General features: G+C 37.0%; 1 protein-coding gene across 1 annotated transcript in view; it reads right to left on the bottom strand.

Annotated features, from left to right (window-relative positions):
- luzp2 (leucine zipper protein 2) overlaps positions 1 to 19,589 on the bottom strand; it is a 144,443-nt gene that overhangs the window by 59,114 nt on the left and 65,740 nt on the right. The window contains exons 2-4 of the mRNA XM_005749629.2: positions 9,588 to 9,705; positions 5,207 to 5,277; positions 1,636 to 1,717 (exon numbers count right to left, since the gene is read on the bottom strand). Of these exons, the coding sequence (XP_005749686.2) occupies positions 1,636 to 1,717; positions 5,207 to 5,277; positions 9,588 to 9,705 (271 nt within the window). The remainder of the gene's footprint in view (positions 1 to 1,635; positions 1,718 to 5,206; positions 5,278 to 9,587; positions 9,706 to 19,589) is intronic.

The following is a 19,589-nucleotide window of genomic DNA, read 5'->3' as shown; positions in this document are numbered from 1 at the left end:
ATAATAATTAGTCATTGTAATATTTGTAGCTAAAATATTTCATAAGATATATCTGATATCTCTCTGCTTATGGCAAAATACTGTCTGATGTTGAGATTGGCTTGAATGTAATTACCCATATCTGTCAACAAATATTTAGCAACTTTGTAATGTGTGTTTTTTTGTGATTTTGCAAGGTATATGCTTCTCCTTATGCTTTTATTTTTCACTAGGAACTTTTAGAAGCCATGTTTTCTACTAGAAATGAAATAGATTATTTCATTGTTTTGTTGAACATGTGTAGCTTTTACATCCTGCTGAGGTGCTATTTTGAATCTTGAATCTTAGAAAGTGGGATACATATCATTTTTCAGAATGTAAATGTCAAACCACAAAAACTAGAAACTGGGATTTGTCACCAGGCAAAGGAAAATGGCACACACGTCATTGGAAATGTTACTGTACTTTTGTTTATCTCGCTGAGAGTCCATGATTTGATTGTCGATTGTAATGTCACGGTGCCCATTAAACGCTGTGACTGTGCATAAGAAGCCTGCACTGTTACAGGCCAGATTTTCATTAGCATATATTGAAAGTCCTAGAAGCATTCCAGTACTGTAGCTGTCAGTGCAGCTAGACAGGATTTATGCTGATTTGTTGATAAGGAGTAAGTGGAGGAACAAGAGAGGGTTTCTCAGAACAGTATGAGAGTAGAAATGTGGGCCAGTACAGTGTATTAATGCAGCATCACCGCCGATGCCAAAATACATTTTTTAATCTGAATTCTACAAAGAGCCTCTCAGAGCAAGCACATTAAAATGAGTACTTATACTCATCATGATGAAGAAATTAAAGTTTGTCTTAAATTAAGGCTGCTTTCAACCTTACCTGATACCAAATGCAGTAAAGCTGCTGAAACGAAATATAGAATTCTCCACTGTGTAATAATTTAAAGGTGTAAATACTCATTGCTTCTCATATTGTTTGGTAGCAAAGAAACATTATTTGAACTCCTTAGAGGTGCATTTCTTTTAATTGGTTCAGTAATTAAAATATTGTGATTTTATTAAAACTGGAGTTAACAGAAATGATGTTTTCCACTGACACCAAAAACCTCTTTATTATTAAAATGTAATTAATTTTCACGTATCTTGTAACACATGTTGCATGCTTCCATGGTTTGCGTGTATATTTTAAATAATCACAAAATTAAACATGCTTTTGTTGTGTTTTGAACTAAAATAGGCATATTTTGCATCTTCTGTAACATTGGCAATTAAAGCAGAGTATCATCTGCATATGTTGTTATCTAACATGATGCTGAAAATGATTTGTTTATTTAGTAATTAACAGAAAACTAATCACTTCCAATTTAGATAATCAGCTGACGATAATAATTTTAGACCTTTGCTTACTTATTTTTTTAAATGATAAAATAGTAAACTTGCCACCTTTGAACTCTGGACTTCTGTTCAAACAAAATAATAGCTGACACAAAGCTTTTGTTCACTCTGAAAGTTTCAATTATATGGTGAAGGATAGAGGCGGGAGCTTGCTGCTGGGTAATGAGTGTGGATCAGTGAAGGCCCCGTGTGACAGGTGACAATGCTGGTTAGACAAGACCGGATGTTGATGGTCAGGTCAGCTCTGTCTTACCGTGGCCTGCTGCTTCTCCGCTTTCTCATTTGCCTCATCCAGCTGCTTCTGCAAGGCTGCCTGGAGGGACTTCATCTCCTCTCTGTCAAGTGAAAGGGAAGTGAGAAACACTCTGTTAGTACTTCCTCTTCACATTTTCAGATGTCTTGACTGCTCTACCACAGAATGGCCTTCTTAGATATATCACTCTTAAAAGCAATTTTTTTGGACAGAAGTAAATTTTACTAATGTCTTTGTCACCAGCTTACATCTGCTGTCATCTGTGATCAGTTGGATGATTTTTATTATGAATCTATGAGCAGGATATGAACAAATTCATTAATTTGAATCAAAAGGAAATATTTTGTTTACAAACATATTTTTAAAAGATAAAAACATAATTAGCTTAATTTGTGAATGGATGATGCAATAATGGGCCATGTAACTGCAACTAGGGTGGAAACGATGTTGGCATTTGTTAACCGGTTCACACTTTGGTTCATAGCAGCCACACATCTTTCTTCGATCCTAAACAATTTCACATGTATTATCATTTAATGATTTTGTTTGAATTTAAAAGGCCTGACTACAGTCAATTTAATTTTCTGTGTATATGATCTATAAATGTAGAGTTTAGCAAACACTCCCATGAAGCCAACAGCAAGAGATGGCTGTTAGGTTCAAGGAGAAAGACGAGATACAAGAAGACCAAGTTTGCTGCAATGCACTGCACTGCTATATTGCTTCTTGCAGTGTATTAAAATTCCCTGAATTTTGATATGGTTCATGTGGTGTGATGACTAATGCAGAATGAATTATGTGTTTAACATAAAATAAAATTTTTATGCATTCGACTGTAATTTGTAATTCAGTATAGTTTGGTGCTCCTGAGCACAGATAACAGGGAATTATAAATCAAGGAGGCAGGGGATGTGGGTCAGTGGTACCAAAAACGCTTGTATCACATCACAAGGTAGCCCAGTTAAAATTATAAGTAACAGCCTATTTACTGTTTCCAAGCATGGCTGAAGTATATGACGTATGTCACAGTCACCCAGTAGTGTAGTTAGGGGACATTATCTTTCAAGGCAGTACAGCAACACTCAGAGTGGAAAGGATGTCACTGCTCAGCAGTCATATACTGTTATACTTTATATGCCAGTGGTCTTGTCTCTTGGCATAAGTTCAACCTAAAAAACATTTTTCTTCACAGTGACCAACCAACCACCCCTGCTTTGGTTTTCCATTTATATTCACATCTCCTGCTTCCAATACTTGGAAGAGTTTGTACATAATATATCAAAACTGTCTAAACTGCCAAAAGAGGGACAGTCAATGTGACACAGGCTTGAAGAGTCTGTAATAAGTAAATACAAAAAGGGATGAAAGTAAGTTAAGCTATTTTAATTGCTATTTAAAAACTGTTACATTTTTTCCAATAACCTTTTTTTTTGCATTGCTCTTTGGATCAAAATTATTTTCAGGAGCCAATCAAATTTCTGTTAAGACTTGACAAAAGTAAATGACCTGCAATGAATCACCTGTCTGCACTCACGATAATGGAGCCAGCTGGTAATCACACTTGGCAGACACTGGAACTCTAAAGGTGGATTAATAACACATTGAAAAAGTTGTGGCTCACAAATGCTAGGTAGGCAACACTGAGCCAAGCTACTGCTTTATAGTTTTTTAGCTTGATGACATGTGAGAGCTGCCATGGACTTCTGATAGGCTATTGATTGGCTATCCAGATACTACACACACACACAGCTGGACTTCAGTCAGGCTGACATTTCAGGGAGGATGAAGGCCATGAATGACTCCAAATCATTAGCAGTCTCATTACACACAACATTAATCAGACAGTCCTAACTGGTAAAGCACTTAAGCTAAACACTTTTTCAGCTCACTAAAAAAAAAGGTCTAAATCACAGATGCTTGCTTTTTCGCAAAATGAAAACAGGCATATCAATTTTAAATACACAAGACAGGTTTGCGATGGAATTATGAATTATCTACCTGCTCCTGTGTGTACTGGAGACACACTGGCCAACACCTGAAAAGTACCATCCTCAATAACAATGAGCAAGTCATTACTTATCATTATTTATATCCATTAGATACCTGATGGACATGATGTGATTATGCAGACACCATTTTTTAAATCTTCATATGACAATACAAGCAGTGTTTTGTTCAAATGAGACAATTCTGTTTTTCTTATCAATTATATTCACCAGTAAATATTATGCAGTGTGTAAAGACACTGCAAAACTTAACGTGAAAGAATCGCATCACCAAAAGACTCTACAGGTCTATGCAACAACCACCAGTTTGCATTCCTCTCGCCTCTTGGACCACTGTGTGATTGAAGTGTTTTTTGATTTCAGACAGTTCGGTGGACTGAATATTGTACAACTAGCTGTTGGAATGCATTTGAATTTCCCAGGGCTTATCGTCATTGCTGCTGTTGCTGTTGGTTTCTATCATCAGCTCATGTAGAAGTCATCCAAATAACTGGGTGTGAATTAATGGTTCTATACCATCCACTGCGCATCAAACTGGACACACCTGAGCTCAGAAGCCACAAGGACAGATACAGAAACTCTTTACCAATTAATACCATATATTCGTATATATTCATTTTAGATTTAAGACCCTGACTGTATGATATTTAGATTTATTTATTTATTTTTACCCTGGTGTGTTATCTATTTAATCGAGCTCCTTGTCTAATATATATATTTTTTCTTTTCCAAGCTATTTTGTTCTGTGGTGTTGTGTTTATTGAGCTATGTTGTTTTTCATGTGCTGGCAGCTGAAACACAGCAATTTCACAAGCTTTGGGATAAATAAAGTATTTCTTATTCTTAATGTTATTACTCTTATTTCAGCAGAGAAAATGTGCTGGCATGTCATGTTGGCATGGCGGGTGGCTCAGATGATTACTATACTCATAAGCTTTTGTGGGTGCTGTTGCTAAGGAAGAGCAACTAGTCACACAAACAAATCCAAATGAAAGCTATTTAAACTCTTTGTGGTTGAAATTCATGAACAAAACAAATCTCAGTTGTTGAAGTTCACTCCAAGTCCAGGATTGAAAAGCAAATTGGTTGTCAGTTTTCTCAGAACTGTAAAGTTTGGTTTGCACAACTACATGTAACAGAATCTGAGGATGTCACTAGATGATTAAGACTGAAACGTGGTGTAATCGTGGATATGCTTTTGCAACAAGAACATTAGGAATGTATCTGTGAGCTATGAATAACCAATGGATCCTTACCACCCTTTTCATCTTATATCTTCATCAAAAGCTTCTCCTATATTTTCAAATACACTTGAAAACAAATAAAAATAAATAATAAACAAGAACCTGTTATTATCTTGTTAATCTGAATACCAGCTCAATACAAGACATTCACGAGAGGTTCTCAACCACAGCATAACAGGAGACAGCGCATGATTTTATTTATCATTATGCATTTTTTACTGATGGTTATTAATTTCTAATCTAATTTTTGATGGCAGTTTAGTGAACTGCACAGCACTGTTGGTAGCTCATGTCTAAGTCATGCATGATGCCCCACTTTACCTCTGTTTGTGGCTCAGCTCCAAAATCCTCTGCACATCTTTCTTGGCTACTGTGTCATCATTTTTCAGCGACTGAAAGAGAAGAGAGACACTGTGTTTTTCCAGGAACGGCACAATTTGTTGTTGTACATAAAAAACTTCTGAAGGAAAATTACTTCATATCACCATCAACAGAAAATGGAAACAAATGTACAGTATAAAAAAGCACGTGTAAGCATTTACTGTATGCGTTTACTGTTTGCTGTGACATTACACATTACAGAATCTTATCAGGTTTTCTGAGGTGTCTGTTAGAAAACGATGCAGCAGATGTAAAATGTTCAGACACCCCTATCCCTCCTCCCAAATTATATGGCTTTCAACAGTCTGCTGATGAATGTCCTAATGAGGGTACATGCAGAAGCACAGATTGGGTTCTACTGGTGCCTCAGCACCTGCCTGATGGGTAATTATGAATTAGTCAGGTCTCTGATTGCCCTACAAGCCCTCCAAGATATTTTTATTTGTTTTGAACAGAACAGAAATGTACAGACTTGTAAGAAAATGTGGACTCCAAGGGAGAGATAGTTTATCTTTGCTTGTGCTTGAAGGTGATATCTATGGCAATTAACGCTACATTTCCATAATGCCTGAAACAAGCTCCTCCCCAGCGCCCGACTCCCATTTCATGTTAATCTATGAAGAGAAATAAAGAAAAAAAAAGAGGGAACAGCATCTGCTTACAAGAGGCAATGTATTTGCACTCAAGTAAATAAACTAATGGTGTAATAAAGCTGCACATTTAGTATATCTGAGTGGCATTTCAGTCATTTGTATGATTTGTCAAAGAGTCACGAGCTGAATGGACAGATTTAAATTCTTCAAATTTGGTTTGTTTTCTATTTATTTTGACTTCATGTTTTGTTGTATTCAAAATCAAATGGCAACATGTGTTTTGCTTTATTGTAATTATATAATAACAAACACTCATCAGCTACTTAGATACACCTGATGAACTGCGTGCGTGTTAAAGGTACTTTAAAGGCATGCAGACATGTTCAGGATGACCTGCTTAAATTCAAACTGAGTGTCAGTGAATGTGGCATTGCTATTAAATCCACATGGGTTGGTCTGAGTATCCAAAACTGCTGATCTACTGGAATCTTCCACAGAACCAACTCTAGGGTTTACAGCAAATCGTCCAAAAAAGAGCAAATATCCAGTTAGCGGCAGTTATCTGGATGAAAATGTTTTGTTGATGCCAGAAGTCAGAGGAGAATGGCCACTTCTTTAAGCTGATAGTTTGATAGATAAATGAAATAACCTTATTATAGGCAATGTATGAAGAAGCGATCTCTCACAACAAGCGATCTCTCACAACAACTGAAAACATCATAAAATAAATATTACAAAGCCTTATTTACCTGTCATGGAAGCCATGTATTTACAGTATGGTTTCACAGGTATGTGAAACCATACACAATTAAAAACAGTAACACTGTTTTTAATTGTTTGAATTCTATGTCTAATACCGATCTCTCTCGGGTGGATTGCTTTAAAGCAAATGGGCTACAGCAGACACCACATCAGGTACCACTCCTGCCAGCTGCGAACAGGGACCCAAAACTGAACAATGGAAGAAAAATGGAAAAATGTTGCTTTTTCTGAGAAATCTAGATTTCTGCTGCAACATTCCAGCATGAAAACATGGCTCCATCCAACCACCCATGCTGCTGCTAGTGGTTTAATGGGGTTTCTTTGCACACTTTGGGCGTTTGAGCATCGTTTCACACTACAAACCACATGAGCATTGTTGTTGACCATGTCCATCCCTTACTGACTACAGTGTTCCCATTTTCTGATGGCTGCTTCTAGCAGATTAACACAGCATGTCACAAAGCTCAAATCATCTCAAACTGGCTTCTTTCACATGATCAGTTTACTGTACTGACACGGGCTCCACAGGCACCAGATCTCAGTCCAATAGAGGACACTTTGAACAGGAAATTTGCATCATGGACGAGGAATGTTTCCAGCACCTTGTTGAATCGATGCCACAGAGAATTAAGACAGTTCTGAAGGCAAAAGAGAGACTGGCCGTAACACATGAAGTGGCTGGTGAGTATATGCAGTGCCTTTCTAATTTCCTAGTTTTCTGTGTTTATTTTTTACAGTTTTGTCAGACTTGGAGTTTCAGGTCATTAAAATGATTTTAATATTAGACAGCAATAGCCCATGTAGTCACAAAATGCTGTTTTTTAAATTATAAATGGTCAGTCGACCAAAATTACTCCAAGAGCACATTGATGACTCAGGTCCCGTAAGAACAACCATTCTAAAAAATGTTTTTATTTGTGGAGAAAAAGAATAGTTAGTATTCAGTAATCGACTCTATAACACAAACAACAATAAAAATCACTGAAAGACGTTAGTGTGGCAGCTACAAAATGGGCTTACATTGCGTTAAATGTGCAAATCCTCTCAAGTTATGTGGTCACGACATTAAGTTTAAACAACAAAGCAGCTACTTAAAGCCCACAGTTAACTGCTTCTTAACGTCCCTGGAGCTGCAGCAAAGACTAAAGTCCCAATCACAATAGGTTTAATTATTAGGGTTACCGAAATGCACCTAGAGAGCAGCTCATTATGTTTCAAAACACTTCACATGGGCCATCATTTCTTTCCAGAAACATTAAATGTTTTATCTTGTTGACTTGATCTCTTTTAAATGTTGATGATGTTTTCCCCCTTGAAGAATAGATTTCTTCCACTACACAGAAATTGGAATCCAACACAACCTCTGCCCTGCCCAGCACGCTGGCACAGGGCCCACGGCGAAGATTGATGCCAAACTAGCTAGCCTGGAGTGAGTAGACATCAAAGCCTGCCCCAGGGAATAGTTGTAGACAGACTACATGAGCTTTTTCCAGACACATGGGACATCTCTTGCAAACACACATCACTGATGGAAAACTGGCCATATAATTCGTTTGATTATTGATTTTCTGACTATTCCAGTAGACAACAAATTGGCCTAAAGCGGCAAAACGCTGCTGCACAGACGAAGTATCACTCAGACAGCAACTTTATAAGTGCTGGATAGAAAAAGATGGGCATCTGGCTCCCAAGACCTAAGCATCCAAGTGGGAGGCATGTTTTGTTGGACTGCATATCCTGATGCGACTGAAAAATACCAAGTGATTAAAATATCTGAATTTATAACTGACTTTTTTCTTGTTACTGCCAGAAGCCATAATGAAGTTGACCTAAACTGACTGGTAAGAAGTGCTTTACAGCATCCAGCACTGTGGTAATTGTGTTCTCACAGCATTATAACATCTACTGTCCAGGATAATAAGGTACGTGAAATGTTCAAAACTGTTATTTGGCAGAACCAACTGATACCCGTCTTTGCGACAAACCAAATAATCCTCATAGTCACTCAAAGTTGTCTTATGAGCTAATTTACAAAAATAAACTTTCTTACTTCATGCAAACCACCCTCACTGCAGGAGGTGTGATATATATTTCCCAACCTTGTTTTCAAGCCAAAATTTAATTAGAGCAAGCATCCTCTAAACTTTACACACACACACACACACACACACACACGCACGCACACATCTCTATCTAGATAAATAGATAGATAGATTTTAATTAGTTGTCAGACCAATTTATTGCCTGTAAATGAGTGAGCAGTTTTACCATATTGTGTAGCTTTTAGTCTTTACTGGATAGGTAGAAGTGAGTTCTCAAAACTACAAAGCATAGGTCAAAGTTTCATATTTAAGTTGTGACAACATGTAAGAAATTTGAATCCTTTTGTTCTTTGCTACTATAAATTGAAGTAGCCTGTGGATTTTTTCCTGTATGAACATCTGATCGAACATTTAACCTACACAGTGTCACTGCAGTGATATCAACGCTAATAAAAAAAATTACTGTACTTAAAGTTTTAGTAAATGTCATTTGAGGAGATTATCAGTGACAGCTAAAGGTCCTGAGAAGAGAATGGGACCATGCTGAATCCATCCTTATGTTGAAATTTCCCGATAATGTTGGATTTCTGGTCGTCTACTTCTAAGCCCTGGATTTTTATTCATGCCAAAAAATGACTTACCCAGTCTGCGCTCTACATTTACATTGTTCAGCAGCTGTAGAAAACTAACAAATCATTTATGTAACAATGGGTGGGCTTGTTGAACTTAAAAACATTTTTACCTTAATATTTAACAACAGGTTTACTGCAAATTCACTAAAAATGTGTGCAAGGACTCATGAATCCAGCCTTCAAACGGCTGAAAACAGGGATTAGAAAATGACTGAACCCGCGGAGCAAAATTCACAGCCGAATAAACTTTCAAACATTGCAAAGAAAAAAAGAGAAACAGTAAAAGTTCAACCTGAAGGTTGCCTTTTATGCTGTCCAGTTCCTTTGAAGTCTTGGAGAGCTGGTGCAGAATGCTGCTTCGTTCAGTGAAGACTTCCTTTAGCTTCTTTTCCAGCCCATCGTAACTTTGTCTGTTGAGAGAATGAAGGAATGAAATTTCACTATTAAGTGTTTGCCACTAGCTAAAAAAATCCACTCTTTATTGGCACCCTTAGGAGAACGAGGTGTTTCAACCAGATTAAGAGCACCATCGTTAAAGCTAAAGGGTAGAGCAAAAAGAGAGAAACCTAATATCTACTCGGCACAGTCTACGACAGAAAGATGGGGGAAAAAATCTATTCCTTTCAATCAACCAATTTAGTGAAGGCTCATTTTACAGAGATAGGTCTTTTGACCAGAGGTATAACCCTGCATTTCCATTTAAATATTCATGTAGTCCAACCAATTATTAAGGAACAAATTCTGCAGGGCACATTTGTCAAATCCTGTGTTTCCCTTTTCCAAACTCTATTGAACGGCAGTGCAGAGGCGTTCTTGTCATTTGTTACTGAGCTTCCAGAGAGGCAAATAATATTTCACAGCATGTTTGCATGAACTATAGCCCTAATAAAGATATTATTTTTCATTCTTAATGACACACTATAATCCCCACTGAGAGATCTACTAAAGATCAGGGCACAAAAAAGTGATTAGGGGGCCATGGTGAGCAGATACAAAATCAGCAATAGCCCAGGACTTGACTAAAATATGATGTGTTATATTTGGCTTTTGGCAGCTAAAGATAACAACATAATTTCCATCTTGCTCCCTTAATTGAGTTAAAAGACTTCCAATTTACTACACGTGCACTTTCACTGTTGGAAAACAATCTAATAACGGAAAATCTATTTTTCATTTAATCTAACATCCTTGTTTACTGACTCAAGGAGACAACTCTTCTGGGAGGTGTTTGAAATTAAGCATATCTGAATGTAGTTACCCTGCAAATAAAATAGCCCAGAGGTTCTAATTTCCCCTAAAGCCTGCAAATTTGATTACTGTGATGACCTCTTGAATTTAATTGGGATGGTTTAAAATAGCCGTCACAAAATAGCCCATCCGCCGTACCTCTGGACTTTGGATAGGTGCTGTAAAAAAATACACACACACGGACACATTATATACACATATATACTTTTAACATGTTTTTTCCACTTTTGTGGAGCAAAATCTCCCAGGGACCCCCTCATAGCCCTAACATCTATTTCTCTTGACTTAGCATTTCTACAGCGTGGGCTGTCTCAAACACTTCTCCATGCGTACCAGTTAGAGTCAAGTTATGCAGCAGTAGCAGCAGTAATGGTTCCTTGGACCCTGAGAGAAATGAGTGATTTGTAATCACATTGACATAAAGTGTCACCATAATATTAGAGCTGAGGCTCAAAGATAATGTATGAGGCAGTAATGCGCACAGCATGCTTGATTTATTGGTATTAATGATCCCAATCTGTATATCTGCACTGTTTTTGTGATACAGTACAATTTAAGAATTTCTGACAAATTTTGGGTCAAAGATCAACTTTATTCCAACAGCATGAAAAAAATGAAAAAGGAAGAGAGATGGAAAAAAAAGTTTGGATGGCATTTTTTTTTCTTGATGCATTTCATGAGCTAGGGTTACTAAGAAATAAAACCAAGTTAAATATCTGAACCATCATATGGAGAAGAAAAGAAACAACCCTAACACTGTTAAAAAAGAGATTTACTTTTTCCATGGCACAACTGAAAAGACCAAAAGAACTTTCTCTGCTCACTTCCTTCCATTATCAGAAATGCTGAAGGACAGCACAAGCATATGAACTTAACATAGATATTTGTTGCTAAATACTTGCTGGGTAGCCACAAATCTTCTCACTTGCCCTTCTCTCTTTACATGAATCACTACTACAAAATGTTGCTGACCATTCCCTATTCCTGACCGTCCTAGCATCACTCGACTGCTACAATATTGTGTACCCATGGCTGTGTTTCAACTCGGGCCGTCTTCCAAAAAACCCTCCACAACCCATGTCATAGATCCCAGACGGAGATCACACACAATAACACATAAATCACTAACAGAAAAGCAACACCTGGGAAATAAATAAATAACATGGCATATTGAATCCCACACATGACTTGGTACCATATGGCAATGGCAGGAAATTTATTACAGGTTCAAGCAACAAGAGGAAGATGGGGTGAGCGAGCCCTCCCTGTCTGCCATAATATTCATTACCCAATGGAATAGACCCTTGGGTAGCTGTGAAATGAATAAGACCCATAATTTGAGGCCCATTGACGCAGAAACATGTATATTACAAGTTTCTGAGATGAAGCCTGATTATTTTTCTTCCCAATCTACTATAAACTGCTCATTAGAGAAAACAAATGGTAACAGCTGCATGATTGTACCATGACCTCCCAAGAGTTCAGTGTTCTAGCTGGGTTCTGTGAAACAAAGATCGCCCTTTTTTGCAATTCAGTGACGTTAATGACGATAATGACAACCAGAATGCCTGACAAATGCTTGACAAAAAAGGCTTATGGTCAGAAATGGCACCACCAAGCACGTGGTCATAAAGCCATGGTGTTTGAGATAATGAAATCTTTCTTCCCAGGCATCTGCAGATTGAAATCAGTATTTGACTGCCTTTATGATACTCATCAAACTCCTGAGATTGCGAGGGAGGCATCTCTTATAGGATCTGATTATTGAGGACAAATATTTCTTTGCCCTTGGAGTCACAGCAGGTCTCTGAGTTATATGAGGCAGACCCTGCAGTATGAAATGGAACTGCAGAGGCTAAGGGAGACAACACTGAACATTAGAGTCAACATCCAAGCAATGGCTCAATAAAGGTATCCAAGGTTGCGTTGTGCACTCATAGAGAGATATAGTACAGGAGCTCATGGTCCACTGTTAATAGGAGATGGACTATGAATATTTTTCATTTTTCGAGTGCCTCAAGTCACGCTTTATAATTGGTTTTCTACAAACTTGTCTGTTATGTGTGGAAACAAAACTGTTTCATCCCTTGAGTTAGGTGCCTTTTTATGCTTAAATGATTTACAGAAACATTCCTCTGGATATAAAAGCAAAAAGATCAAAGGCCAAACTGAAAAAGTTAGTGAAAAAGCAGCCAATGTCTAAGGAAAAACTTTGAAAGCCTAAAGCCCGAGACTACTTAAAAACACAGAAATTGTAAAGAAATGTAGTCCTTGTAAGCAAAATATAAATAAATAAAGAATGACTCAAATCTGTACTGTATATAATTAATGAGTAATCTATATCAAGTATTCATAGTGCTAAGATTTGAATGTAATACTGGACAGTATTGCCTGCCATACTGTGTTGTGTGACAAGCATCTGTCCATTGTCGTTACCTTATTTGAACTTATTTTAATATTGTGTATTGCTCAGAAGTGGATGAACTGTGGAATTATAAACAGCTTAAAAGAATTTAAAAGAATTTTTTTCATGTAAAAAAAAATGAGATCAGTAAAACTCAATACAATGATGTAGAGGATATTTTCTACCACTGTCTGGTTAGAGATTAGCAGCATTCATGGAAGATATATGAATAAATACACAAAATATGATAAATAAATAAATTAAAACCTCTGTGTGTAAGCAGGTCTCTCCCTCCCCAACAGGAATTCAGTTATTTATGGAAAATCTGTAGGAGGGAGTCACTGGTTCAGACAAGGACAAATTAAAGGATCCCTCTGGGCTTAGTGTCTTTGGATGTTTCTTTACTACCAGATGTTTCAACACCCACTCACAGCTGAATTGGGTCTCTGTCAGTCTTTCAGTTCACCTGTCAACTATGCAGATAATTCGATGATCAAAATAAACATCTAGCCAAAAGGTTTCTTAAACTCTGTTTTGCATTGAAGTTTACTCCCAAATTGCTGCTGGGAAGCCTCATGGTATATTTCTCCCCAGGTATTATTTAGTGTCCCCTGCAACCTGGCCTGTCAATTGATGTGTCAGAGGGATGTGATATAGCACCCAGACAGAAAACATAATTACCCATCAGTTGTGACAGCAATCTTGATATGATAAGTTGGCTTATTTGCAAAGGCCTTATTTGTCAGCAAGCCTTCATAATTACTGAATGTGCATGAGTACACCGCAAATAAATGTTCAATACTTGATTAATTTCTGTGTGGATGAATTAAAAGCACTTTGGAGAAAGAGCTAAGTTGCCATGTTTTTCTTTTTCGGTATAGAAAACTAAGATTAGCTAACAGCACTTAGAGGGCTAAATTTGAACAGTATGATATCATAAAAACATAAGGATGTATAAAAACTGTCAGTTTCTACGTCAATGTTTTTACAATACATAACTATCTGATTAAAAAAAACAAAGTCCATATTCATCCGTGACCATTTCTTCCAGTTCTTGGACTAGAAAATAAAACTACACACCAAACGCAGACAGGCGTGCCAGCATGCTAAAACACCATGCTATGTCTCTGACTGCAGGACCAAACATTTAATATTTTACAAGGAAGCCACCACAGAAGCCAATAGCTAGCATAAAAGGAGTTCATTTGCCGTCATGCAGATTATGGGCAGACAGCGGTTTATGTGGTACTACCAATTTCAGGCTGGATTAATTATGCCATTAGAAGGGGGTAAATAAATAGTTTTAATAGCAGGGAGAGCCCAGGGCCTGTCAGCGAATTAATATATTCCTCTAGCAGAGCATGACCACCATCCAACATCTGCAACAAAAGTCAGTCATGTTTACCAGCTGTTGTATAAACAATGCAGACAGCAGGGAATATTAATTGCATGCATGTCAGGGATGCCTGACACTACCATCTTCGTTAACTGTTTAGTTGGGGGATAAAGTGAAACAATTTGTGATGAGGAAGTCAATTTTTGCTTTGTCAGGAAAGGTCAAAACAATTCAGAGACCTCAATCATCTCAACATTTCAGGACATGAAGATTCTATATGCATTTGACATTTCACTAAATGCAACACAAAAAGTCATAAAGGAACATGTAAACTGAATTAGCACTTAGAGGATTTTACAAAACAGATGAACTGAAATATTTAGGTGTGGGTATAGACCTTTTTAAGAGTTCTCTACAGTTTATTATTATTTACCTGGTATGAAAATCAATGCCGGCCTAGAATTATTTATGTTATCAGGATATCAGTGGCATATAGCTATTACTTAACAATCCCCACTAATATTTGATCATAAACAGCAATAGATGCCTGGATGAACGAATGGTAAGATGATGGATGGCTATATTAGGATATAATATTTAATGCACAATTCACTTTTTTGACAATCTAAATAATGTTCATCCCTTTTTACAATACCACAAGCATGCATTGTTTATGAGTTTTTAAGATGAAATTCAGACATCATGTTTAGTTTGAAGTTTAAAAGGTGATTACTCCAAATAGTTTGGAACAATGATGCAGAACTTGATAAAAAGCAGAGCAGTAAGCCAATAGTGATCTGAATAAAAAAGAAAAACAAAGAGTCAATCAAATCGCATGACACAAAATAATCACTTTTAAACAATGATTTTCAAAGCAAGTACCATTGAATAATAAAGCTTGGATGAATCTGTTACAAAACAATTAAGTAAAGAGCAATTTGCATGTAAGTATTATATCATTTCGACAGATGAAATTAAAATAGTGTAAACCAATTTTACACATGAGTAATAAATGCAGATATTCTCACTCTCTCTTTCTTGTACTTTACATCATCTAAACATTTGAAAAAATTACATAATTGTGCAGCTTTCTGCTCTGTGTGGCCATCAAGATGAAGAACTTCATAACACTCTAAGAACTGTTGTTCATAATTCACAATCACATATTAGTTAATAGATACTTTACAAGATGACTACAGTTAATAATGCTAGTAACTGGTTACTAGCATTATTAATGCCACAAATAAACATCACTCATCTAGAAGATTCCTGTCAAATTGCAGGTGATGTTTATAAAATTTTATTGATGCATGATAATCTTGCAGTGCATCTATAAACATCATCATAAACATATAAAAATCATTATATTTTTTCTTATTTATTTATTTTTAGCTATGATACCATAAAAATAAACACATATCTCAACTGCCAACCTCTGGTCAGTCATGTAAACTATCCAGCCTTTATATATGTCTCCAAGATCTCATCCTTGAAAGGTGATTTCTTCTAATTTGCTCATTACCTAAGTTATGCAATTTCTCACCGGTGGGAAGCTCTAAGGCATTGAAATAGAAATATTTAGCATATTAGATGAATAATTCAATGATTACTGGCAGGCATTTTCATGCATATGCCAGTTACTTTCCCTCGACATGTCTACATGCACTTAGAAACAATACCGTTTCTAGATATGTAGAAGTTTTTCTGTTTGTTTCGCACAGTGTATAATGTTTATTTTTCAAATTAGTAGGATATACCTTCAGTGAAATGCAAAGGAGAACTAAATCCTGTAAATCCTCAGTGCATTTCTCTATTTTCTGCTTGGGCTGAGCTCATCAGACAATCCACTGTGCTCTTTCCATTGTCACCTACAATCCGAATCATTTTCACAGTGACATGATATCCTCTCAATCAGACCAGCTCCATGCCTGGTAAAGCTGCATTTGCTTCCAAATTAACCAAGTCAAAGTCAAGCTCATTTTCTGACTAAGTGCATATCGACACCCCTGTTTGTTTTGTGAACATTCCTCTTGTGTTGTACACAATGTGTATCTGCCAAAGTTCCATTACTTTGTGTTTCTTCAGCTTACTATATGATCTTGATGTGACACATTTTGTCTTCCTATAGAACAACCTCTAATCTACAGAATTCGATCGCGCAAATCATTGCTTTTAAAGCATCCCAGGAACCTCTCGTGGTTGCCAGATACTATTAAATCTCGAATTTGAGTGTATCTAATGCAATTCCACCCATTCTTGTTTTTCAAAGCTCTACAACACTGTGATTCCAGCCTCACTAATTGTTGTGTTATAATCAAGCTGGATTGAGCTTGGACTTTTTTGTTTACTTTAAAGCCATACGCTGCCAGACATCAGTGCCTACTGCTCTTGCTTATGATAAAGCAATTTCGTACATGTGGGAGAGCCTCACCTTTTCCCTCAGAGACGTTATATGACAATGTCTAATCCAGCTTTGTTTCCAGCCTTGTCAGAGAGTGGTACAAGGAACATGTTGTTTGTGCACCAGAGGCAACAACCTCAGGATATTATCACTACCACTATAATCCTGAATTGATCTGACAACTGAAACACTCAGGCTTTCAGTAGAATATTGGCCAAAAAAATAGTAAAAAAAAAAAAACCTGTTCACCAAGAATTTGATCAGCATATATTTTAAATGATTAGTGTCGAGGTTCAGCCATAGGAGGAGGAGATAAAATCTTATTTGTTGGTTAACAGAACACCTCTATGTGTTCTCGAAGCACAACTAAAAAACAAAAATAAATAATTAATATTAACAATGTTATTTATTTACATATAAATGGCACATAGCCTTAATAAATTGTAAGATCTTATCTTATGACACTTGCATAAATCCAGTTTTTGTTTTAAATGTAATCACCACACTAGTGAAAAATAGCATTTATCTGAAAGATAGGCCTCTCTCTATTAGTATTGCTCTGTGTCTTGTTTCCTCTCATCTGACCGATAGCTAAGAAGTTGAGAACTGGCAACAAGCAGACAGATGCATCTGATTCACATCAAGGGCAATCAGTGAAGCCTCTTCCCAACTTCCAAGTGTCACTCAGGGAAAACACAAGAGGACGAGTTAAGCCAGCCAGCAGGGAGGGAGGAAGGGGGGCGTGTGAGGTGGAGAATTTGGAATTGGATGACGGATGTGACTTGATTACTGGTTAACTACCCTGCTGGTGCACCACTCTGATCTGGATGAGAAACCCGCTGGCGGATGGATTCTCAATTTGGACTATAGGCGAGACTGAATCTATTGTTTGACTGCAGGCAGACTGACAGTTACAGAGGCCTTGAATGAACTTGCAGAAGCTTGCTCTTTGGGTACGTCCAAAGTATTAGTGTTCTGTTGTTGTGGTGAAAAATCTGCACCATGTTAAAATTTACAAGCAAACCTATTGGCCAAACTTTGGACTAACATTATGAAATACAAAGCAAATTTACATGTGCAGAGAGAAGTTAGTCAGGGAAGTAAGTTGACCGCGACATAGTAGCGCTGCGGTTAGCATCGTTGCCTCAAAGCAAGAAGGTCCAGTGTTTGACTCCACCATCTGGCTTGGGCCTTTCTGTGCGGACTCCCCTTCACCCATTGTTTCTTGAGTACTCTTGCTTTCTCCCACAGTCCAAACACATGCAATTAGTGAGGTTACATTAATTAGTCATACTAAATTGCCCATAGGTGTGAAGGCTTGTCTCTATCCCTGTGTTATCCCTACAGCAGACTGTCCATTGTGTACCCTATGGTAGATGGGATAGGATCCTGCAACCCTGATAAGGATAAGCAGAAAAGAATGAATGGATGGAGTGAAGTAAGTCTTGTCTCACAACTTAAGAGCAGAGAGTCAAAAACAAGCGAGATGACTCACTAGACGACCTTGTTGATCTTCACTGAATCACACAATAAAGCTGAATGGCAATGAGTTTGTTTTGCTTGGGTTTATTCTATGATCCATGACCTGCAACCTAACACTAAGCACAATCATAGAAAACTAGAGCACATAACATGGCAATACGAAAAAAAGATAACTATCCATATGCAAAGTACTGTGATTATTGTTTATTAATTTCCTTTTATCATTTCATTAAAAATATATCCTTTATAAAAACTTTTGCACAAACAGAATTTGATGTAATGCACTGCACTACAAAAAACAGCAGTGTATTTGTTTTTTAATTTATGGAGTTTTTGAGGGCACGATGTATAAATATCTAAAAATCACATCGCAAGTAAATTAGTAAATGTGGCAAATTCCATATAAAATTGAGAAATCTGTAGGTCTGTAAAAAAAAAAAAACATTCAAAGTGCAGAAGGTTAAAAGTGGGAAACAAAACATGCATTTTCAGCTCCAATTATTAAAGTATGGGGATCCTATGTTGTTGTTTTTTAAAATTTTAACCTTTACATCTGCTGCCTTCAAATGTGATCACCGGGTGTTATAGAAAAAAATGTATACTGGCCTATTTACAGCTATCCACTCACTTTCAAAAGAAAATATTCTGCTGCACACATTTTGATTTACCGTTTTGGAATTGAGCCATTATCCAAAACTCCCACATCCTCGCCACCCTGGAAAACGTCGCCCCTGCGATGTCATAACCTCCTGCCTTTCCTAAAAACCTAACTACCACTGTGAGTTCTGCATTTTCATTCCTCCTCTGTCTTACAAATCATATTAAATGCACAGTTTATGAGCTCAGGAATGCACCACTGTCTCTCGTGGATATTTGTTTGGGTATGTTGTTTCTGATGTTGTTGCTAGTTTTGCACAGATCATCCCGAGGCAAAGAACCACCCACTCTCAAGTTGCAGGACTGTGATTTTTCTACACAGCTACAAGCTGTGTTTTTTTTGTTGTTGTTTTTTAATGACCTCAGCAAATAATTTGACATAGAATTCTCAATTACCTGTTCAGCCTAAGTTTACATTTAGTGATTTCTTATAAACCGTCTTAGGAAATAATTCACTGGTTTTTCATATTTAGCCATAGTATAAGACATTTAGATATCACTTTACTATTCAACTAATATCAGTGCTAAGCAGCATAAGATACTAATACACCAGATAGTAAGTGATTAGGCAGTTGGAGGTAAAAACTGCATTATAGTGCTTTACTCATATTATTGCTTCAGTCCCCGAGGAATGGGAAGTGTAATGAAGGAATGACAAAATATACAAAAGCAAGAAAAAAGTGCAGCCAGATCACACGTACATTAAACAATGTACAAAGAGTTAAAGGTTTGCCTCCTGTGGGCAAAAAAAACTAAATTATATATA

This window comes from Pundamilia nyererei, unplaced genomic scaffold (assembly GCF_000239375.1).
Source record: "Pundamilia nyererei isolate P.nyererei 1_Seehausen unplaced genomic scaffold, PunNye1.0 scaffold00251, whole genome shotgun sequence".
NCBI lineage: Eukaryota > Metazoa > Chordata > Actinopteri > Cichliformes > Cichlidae > Pundamilia > Pundamilia nyererei.
Note: the sequence above shows the minus strand (reverse complement) of the source record. Positions and strands in the feature narration are given on the sequence as shown.